Genomic DNA, 8,203 nt, shown 5'->3' on the forward strand with positions numbered 1-8,203 from the left:
CCACCTCTCCAGTCAGACAGCAGAGCACTGCCCGAGACCTGTGGGGCACTGAGACAAACCATGGCGTCGGGACACAGAGCTGGGGAAGCAGCAGTGCAGTGGCTGCTCTCTCCAGAGCCGAGCCCACATGGTGCCAGACTCCCTCCAGCCATCTGGAACTAGGAGCTCAGCATCACAGTCAGGCTGCAGCGTGCTTGTTTTCCCTGAACTGCCTTGGCAGAAGTCACCATCCTTCCTGGTGAGAGCAAGAAAACTTGCTGCGTTTTGTAACAAATCAGCGAGGTGCATTCCTGGATTTGGCATGAACAGGCACATGGATAAGCATCACAAATGGATGAAAAAGCACAGCATTTCTCTTAGAATAATTTATTAAATACAGCATTAAAATTTGTATTTATGAATGTAATCATTAAAAACAAAACTTCATCTTATATATATATATATTCAAGGACCATGACAATCATTCTATCAACATTGGTGCATGTTGTGCCAGCACTGCTCAGAACGGCACCTTCTCTACACTATCCTTAAAGCAATTCAACACTTAAAAAAAAAAAGCATTTGCAAAGAAAGAGTGCAAAGCAGGGCTTGTCCCCAGCTGCCTGCCAGGGGTGTGCAGAGGTTGTAGTGCTCCCAACAGGTTTGTTAGATATTGCCCGCCCAGCGTGAGGAGGCCAATTCTCAGACTGCCAAAGGTCTGCAGGCCACAATTTCAGCCGTGGCTGGATGCTTGCAGCTCTTAAGTATCTGGTTTGTGGTTTCCTCAGCTTGGGCAGTCAATACTAAAAAAAACTAAACAAAAGGGGGGGAATAAAAAAAGCGCAAAAGAAAAATGTTGTTTTACATCCACCAGCTTCTTCCCCCGACCTGCCAGGTCCAGCGGAGGCGGCAAATGAGGCGCAGCAGTTTGTGTTCCCACTCGCTCATTTTCGCATCCTGCTGTGGCTCGAGAGGCGGCTCAGGAGACAAGCGGTAAACCAGTACGCGGAGAGGACAGTCCCCAGGGCCAAGCACCCTCACACACGGGCTTGGCAGCGGTGACCGCTCCTGCGAGAGATGCCAGGTTGAGCCTCGAGGGAGGGTCGTCCCCAAGGGAAGGGCTTCCATGGACAGGGGCCTCGGGCAGACTCAGAGGTAGCATTGGACAGACTTTTGTAACTTGATTGTCATGTAATCCTGGCCTGCCAAAGGCAGCGGCAGCTGGGATGGAGAGGACACCCTGCAGGGGTGGGAAAGGGGACACAGGAGTCTGGTCCCCCTGCTTGCAGACTGACTAGCACTGTTCATCCCGGGCGCTGCGGTCTAGCAGCGAGCAAAGATGGACTGTCTCCTACAGGGCTCTTCCGAGAAAAGTCACCCTTGCTGAAAAAGGCCAGAAGCCCACGGTAACAGCGGGCTCTCCCTCCACAGCTCACCAGGGCCTCCTCAGAGCACTGCCAGAGCCTGCTCTCCTCTCACCGCATGCAGGCAGCGGTGCAGCCCACTGCGAGAGGACTAAAGGCTGCCCGTCACCCCACAACACAGGTATAGTGAGGGCTTGTGCTTTTGGCTTTTTAAGAGTCCCTGACCTTCCAAACCTGCTTACTCCAAGAAGCTTCCTGTTTCAGCTAGCCTTAGGACCTACAAGGACAAGGAGGAAGGGCTGTCAAAACCATTTCTGGAGAGCACATGGCCCCTAAAAGAGAAGAGGAAGTCCACACAGCCCAGCCTTCATGGAGACATGCCAAGTCAGGAGCATTTCAGATAAGGCATCGCAGGTGCTTTGATAGTAAAGCAGTTAGTGTTGACTACAGTACTTTAAACACAGGCTGCTGCAGAGGGCATCCCTGGGGCAAAACCAGTTCTGCAGCACTTGGTGCAGCAGAAGGAGATGGTTCTGTTTCCCAGACCTCTCCTACACACGCACGCAGGCTGCTTTGGCTGCCCTTTTTGTGGTTTTTTTTTCCCCCCCTCCCTAGAAAGAGACTTAAAAAGCCCAGGCTGGGATGTGCCATTTACTCCACCAAGCAGCCAGAGAGATAAAACGCCTTGTGCTGTACCAGACTTCGCAGTAGGCAGGTGAACCGTGGCGCCCGGGGGTGGGCAGCGCCAGCAGGACTCGAAGCAGGAGGGGCTAGTTGCCGTTGCTGATGCTGGAGGTGGCACTGCTGCAGCTCTGCTCATAGGATGGAGGTGCCTCTGCGGGGGAAAGAAAGAATAAGAGCAGTTATGGTGGGTGTTTGGGAGGTTCCCTTCACCTCGGTCTCTGTAACTCGGTGCACAGTAAAGCAAACTGCTACCATGTACAGGTGTCATGCATGCAGGCACTCTCTCTCCAGGACTCTACAACCTGCCCCGCTGAAATATATGGGGTTTGTATGTGCACACGCAGAATTTGAGCCAGCCAGTCCCTCCCTGTCCTACAGGGGTTAAAATCAGCACCTCAAAGTCCTGTTCTGTTCCTCCCCTTCTTTCACAAGCATCCTCATGTACTCCAGCACCTCCAGATCACAGCTGATCCATGCTCCTTGTGCCCCAAGCCCGGGCTGAAGCACCACATTGAGTGTCTTGTGACCCCAGTGCCAACAGGCGGGTTTATTTGGGTAGGACTGTGCTAACAGTCTGTCTGTGCTAACAGACGCTGCTGGTCCCTGCCACTCCAGCCACCTGGGACAAGCACGGCTCCAGGAATCCAGCATGCTGGGATTTCCCCCAGCTTTTCCACCCTGGACAGTCTCTCAGCTCCCACCCCCACGGCTTGTGTCTTCAGACCAGCTGCAGGCCCACTCCAAGTCAGACAGAGGATTTCAGTTACATCACTTTCCTGGCTCTGCTCCCACCAGCCTCACCACAAGCCAAAAAGTTTTTCTATCAGTGGGAGGCTGAAAGCTCATTTAAGAACAGGGAGATCCTCTCATGATGAGCCTGGGGCAGGCACGGGAGTAGATGTGGGAACGGACAACGGGCTTTTAGAGCTATTAGAGGGGACTCCTCTGGAGACTAAAGCAGGCAGAGAAACCTCATGATCCCTTCTGATATCAGTCCCCGGCAGGCTGACATCCCTATATTCCCACCCAGTTCACAGCCAGCGAAGAGATTCTTGTGGTAGGAGACGTTTACCGCCACGCTGCCAGCCCATGTAGATCTCAGGAGCGGGCTGCTCACCGTATGGGTAGCCCCACGTGCTGTACTCTGGAGGCAAAATTAGGGAGCTGGCTGTGGGGACAGGCACCACATTCCCCTCAGCGTAGTAAGGGACAGTGGCTCCTGTTGACAAGCAGAGCGTGGGGTGGTTTGGGGAGCCCGTCTGCTCCGAGTCCACCCTTATCTCCTGGAAGCTCAGTCCTGGGGCGTAGCTAAATGGCTGCTGCTGGGAATGGCTTTTGGTGGGGATCGAGACATTGTCCATGGGGTGATAACCGCTGGCAGCTTCCTCTTCCTCTGGCGGGGCACTGGGTACCACTGCAGACGGGATGTGCTGGATGGACCGGGAGGGGCTCAGAGGCACCCTGTTCACAGCAATGTTACCGATATAAATGGGGAGAGTGACTGAAACCTCTGGAGACTTGAGGGAAATCTGTAAGAGAAGAAAAAACAGTGGCATCCTCTTCGTTAGAGCTTGTGCTGGGAAGGTTCACCTGATGCAAAGGCCCCCCGCACCACAGAGCTACGGAGTTCAGCGATTGAGCTCAACTCAGAAGAGAGCACAGAAGTTGCAGCACAGCCCACTGGAGCTCCCCAGGAGCACTCAGGTACTCACTTGGATGTAGTAGTCGATATGTATGAGGCTACAGCCCTGCAGAATGGACTGGGGCAGTGCTGGAACAAGGATCTGCTCCTTCCACTCTGCGTGCTTCCAGGCTTTCACGCCTGAGCCTTCCACTTCCGCAATGGTCCTCAGGTCATAAATCCAGCGCTTGGATTTATAGGCCACTTTCTGTACAGACAGGAGAATATACAGCTAGCAGAAAGCTTGCAGATGCTCTTCTGTCTCCTGCAAACTTAAATCACGACACAAAACCACCCAACTGCTTTGTCAAATAAGCATGAGCACAAACCTAACACGCATGTTACAGAGCAGTAATACCCATTATTATATGATAGAGCTGGTATAAGCAAGACAAGTTCTACCCCTCTTTCCCCAGGAAGGTAAAGAGAAATAGAGTTAGCCAGAGGTCAGGACTCCTTGCTGCCACCTCCCAACCACACGCAGCAGAGATGCACACTGGTGAGAACTGCCCCAGTTTCACAGAGGCCTCAGGGGGGTGGAGTACCAGCACAAGCTGAAGAATCACCCTTCCGGATGCTTACCTGGAGCAGACTGGCTACCACAGCCCCGGTGTCCCGGCCCGATTTGTTCTCTATGTCGGTGCGGAGCTGGATTGCTTGCCCCACGATGTACCCTTTCAGATCCGAGGTGGCGGTCAAGATAATGTTGCCACTTTTCACAAGCTTGTAGTTGAACTTCTTGGTGATTGACATAGTGTTGGGCTGCTGCAGGAGAGCAGAGACAGAGATGATGGCTCAAGAGAGTCAGAGCCTCCAGAAAAAAAACTCAAGAGATTCAAAACAAGCAAGCAGAAATATCTGGTCTAAGAGGACACAAAGAACCAGCAACACAGCACTGCCACAGGCAACAGATCTCACTTCTTCATCCCCCCAGATTTGCTGTCCTATTAGTCACTCTTCCCTCCAAAGTAAGTTCCCCAAACCCAGGTCTCTACCAGCACCTGGTGCTATTGGGCCAACGCCTCTCTCCGCATGCTGAAAATTCACCTAAATCTTTCAAAGCAACATGCAGAAGAGTCAAAAATCACTTGGAGCAGGGACTGAATGGCAAGGCAGGACAGATCAGGAGTCCTTGCTCTGCTCTTGCACAGTCAGGGCATGCAGTCAGACACTTGTCCAACCACACAATTATTCCCCAGACAGAATGCAGGACAAGGACAAGTCCTGAAGCCTTGGCACTTCCCAGCCACGCTCCTCCTTGTTCTTACCTCAATGTCAGGGATGTCATTCAAGTTGAGAGGGCAGAGAACATAGAAAATCTTGTTGCACTTGTAGTCCTTGGAGAAGCGAGGTGTGTCTATCACAGCTTTCACCTGATGGAGGACCTTGCCAAAAGGGCCCTCAAATGATGTAGGAGCAGAGGCTGGAGTAAAGAGAAAGAAAAGGATCATAAGGTTGAGTCAGGCCAAGCGTTTCTGAACTGGAAATAGCTAGTCTCTTTAAACAGCTTTCCTCTTCACCTAAAGAGTTCCACGAGCATTTTAGAGTCAGGGATCCCCCTGCCAAAAGACCTGGGACTGAACAGTTAAGTCACTTGGAGACCCTGCTGCAACCTCCTTGCAGAAGGGATCCTCTGCAACCACAAGTTCAAGAGCAGAGATCCTCTCTCTGAGGGCACACTGTGTACAGGATGGCTGGCATGGCCCCTGCGCATACCCAGAGACCTCACGGGGTCATGCTTGGAGAGGCATCAGCAACAGCTCAGACCCAGCTTTGCACCAACGCAGAAGGCCTAAGCTCCTCTGCTGTCTGCGGCTGACCTTACACTCCCTCTAGCATCTCCGAGCCAAGCCGCCAGCCTGCCTTTGCCATCCAGCCCAAGTCCTGCTCAGCACAGCTCGAGAGGCTGCAAAAGCCAAGGCTTACACACAAATGCCTTCAGCCGTTTATCAGCATCATACCTGGCAGCAGGAACTGGAAGGGAAAGTTGTGCTCTCCAGCTGTCAGGACCCCTGCAGGAAACAAGAGGAAAAGGTAAGTGGGACAGGCTGTTCTTTGGTGTGATCTTCTGGTGAGCATGATCTTCTGGAGAGACCACCACCTGGGGAGCGACACACAGCTTGTTCAGCTGCCTAGAGCCCACTGGACAACTCCAGAGCCAATGCGCAGTGCTTGAGCCAACAGGAGCATCTGCTGCCACCCACCTCTCCTTGGGACAGGAGAGGTCCCCATTCCCAGTGACTGGTTCTAGGTTAAGACACCCCGGAAATAAGGTAAGCTGGGGCAGGGTTTAAGGGATCCCAGTGCCACAGCAAGCGGTTAGCCCCAGACTACTGACACAGGGCATGGAGAAGGGATGTTGTGTGTTCATCTTTCCTCAAGTTGGCTACAGCCAGTCAGGGGGAAGGGCGAGAACACACAGGCACTGTCCGAGGGTGCTAAGGAAGCCTGGTGGGCATCAAGCCATTACAGCCTTAGCCACACACCAAGCCCCACACAGACTGCAGTACGTTCAGGAGCTAGAACCAAAGGTCCCTCTCCCAGGCCTAAATCCAGCTCCGGTCCCAAGGAGGGACCTGCAATACCTCAGCCCCGCTGCTTAGACAACAGGAGCCAAGGAAAAGATTTCCACAACGTTAAAACCTCAACACTGGTTTTCTTCAACAGCAGCCTTGAGGATGCAGATCAGAGCCAAGACTCAGCACACAGCTAAAACAACAGCTACAGACTCAGACTCCCTGACCCCATCCACCCTCTGGCACTCCCATCCAGATTCTGGATTCCCTCCCAGGGCAGCTGAGGCTGAACTGGACCCGCAGTGTGACCCGGTAACATCAAGCAGCTCCCAAAGTTGCCTTCGGTAAGAAAAGCACTAAGGTTTATCCACATTTGTTAAATACCTGTAAACATGAGAGGTTTTGTTTTTAAAGTGGCTAAGAGGAGAACTGGATACCTATTAAATCAAGCTGTGTTTATTCTGCTTTGTAGGATCACTGCTGGAGGCACCAAGACTCCGGATTTGGGGATTTGGCTAGCTCTTTTGTTGATGCAAGACGGAGGGGACAGCTTGCCCGTCAGCAATACTGGCTCCGCAGAGCTGACAGTAATAGAGTCCTATCGTCAGGGGATTAAGTGGATTATGTGACAGGAGGAGGTGGGGAGCAGAGAAGGGTAAACCTGCCCCCGCCAACACCGCGATCCAGGTAGGAGGCCGGGGGGTGGCGTTTGACTCGGTGCCTCCTTCATCCTCAGCCGCCCCGCGGGGACCTAAGGACACCCCAGTCAGCGTGCATCCCGCCTGCAGCGCGAAGGCAGGCGGGACAAGTCACGACAAGCATCCCATAGCATATCGCTACAAAGGCAGGGCAGGAGAAAGCGAAGAGATGTCTATTTATACACCTTGTCCTTACAGAGAGGAGCAAGATCTGCTCGTTCCCATCACCCCACCCAGAACACCTCCCTGGTGAGCCCCAAATAAAACCCAATCCGGCTGAACTGCAACACCCGCTCTGGTCGCCAGGTGGAGGCACAAAGCCAGGCCTGACGCCTCGCAGAGCTGGGGCAGGCCCGGAGCCGCGGGACAGCTTCTCCCCTTCCCCTCTTGGGAAGCCTCGCTCCGCTAAAGGCAGTAGCTTGAGATTTAGCAGGTGCCGTGGCTTGTTGTTACGGGGTAAAGCCTGGCTAATATGAATGACTCAACTAACCCAGTGCTTGTTTTGCTGCTGCAGGGGCTTCTGCCTTTTATTGGGCACTATTCAGCCTTGATCTTATACCCACTACCCTTAACTTTTGGAAAGTGAATCAATATCCTGTGCATCTTCTGCATTGCAGTAAGGGGACTTGCTCCATCTGAAAGGGAGAGGGAGCAAGTCCTGCTACTGGATGGGAGTCCCAGAAGATAGTGGCCACCGAGTTTCCTCCAGACCTGGAGACCTTCCAGCTGTCTGACCCGCAGAGCCCCTGACAAGCATGCAGGCAGTGATTTCAAATCTCCTGCTAGGAGCATGAAACTTTGCAGCCTTTCCAGGACCCTTAGGAATTGCTCACAGACTCCACAAAGTGAAAGTCCCTTTTCTACACCGCAGGCGGCATGATCCAACAAGTAATTTTGGGCAAGCTCCTGCCCAGCTCATGCGCACCAACAGAAAATCAGGCTGGAAGTGAACCCGGGAGCACTTTGTGTTCGCAGTTTCTAACCCCCTGCAGAAAACCAGGGGTCCTGGTGGTTGCTCCCAACGCAACACCAAGCCAGGCAATACACTCTCCCAGCAACGCGCATGGCCAGCACCACTTGCAGAGGATGCGGTTCGGCTGTCGGAGCCGCCGCGTGACTTGGTGGCACTGATGCAGTTTCCACACAGGTAACCCGGCCACCGAGTAAGTCGCCGGACTGACCACCCCAATAGCTCAGACCAAGCCCAAGTGCTGACCCCACCTGGGGTAGGGAGCAGCTGCAAACCCCTCATGCAGCTCCTGCTTGCAACAAGAGGCCCTC

At 53.3% G+C, this 8,203-nt stretch overlaps 1 protein-coding gene across 1 annotated transcript in view; it reads right to left on the minus strand.

Moving 5' to 3' along the window:
• Positions 1-1,433: 1,433 nt before the first annotated feature.
• ARRDC1 (arrestin domain containing 1) overlaps positions 1,434-8,203 on the minus strand; it is a gene marked incomplete at its 5' end in the record, with an annotated part of 17,820 nt that continues 11,050 nt past the window's right edge. Inside the window, 6 exons of the mRNA XM_010297439.1 lie at positions 1,434-2,178; positions 3,145-3,556; positions 3,740-3,916; positions 4,291-4,473; positions 4,977-5,131; positions 5,670-5,720. Coding sequence (XP_010295741.1) covers positions 2,114-2,178; positions 3,145-3,556; positions 3,740-3,916; positions 4,291-4,473; positions 4,977-5,131; positions 5,670-5,720 — 1,043 coding nt within the window. The remainder of the gene's footprint in view (positions 2,179-3,144; positions 3,557-3,739; positions 3,917-4,290; positions 4,474-4,976; positions 5,132-5,669; positions 5,721-8,203) is intronic.

The sequence above is a fragment of the Phaethon lepturus genome, unplaced genomic scaffold (genome assembly GCF_000687285.1).
Source record: "Phaethon lepturus isolate BGI_N335 unplaced genomic scaffold, ASM68728v1 scaffold41701, whole genome shotgun sequence".
Lineage (NCBI taxonomy): Eukaryota > Metazoa > Chordata > Aves > Phaethontiformes > Phaethontidae > Phaethon > Phaethon lepturus.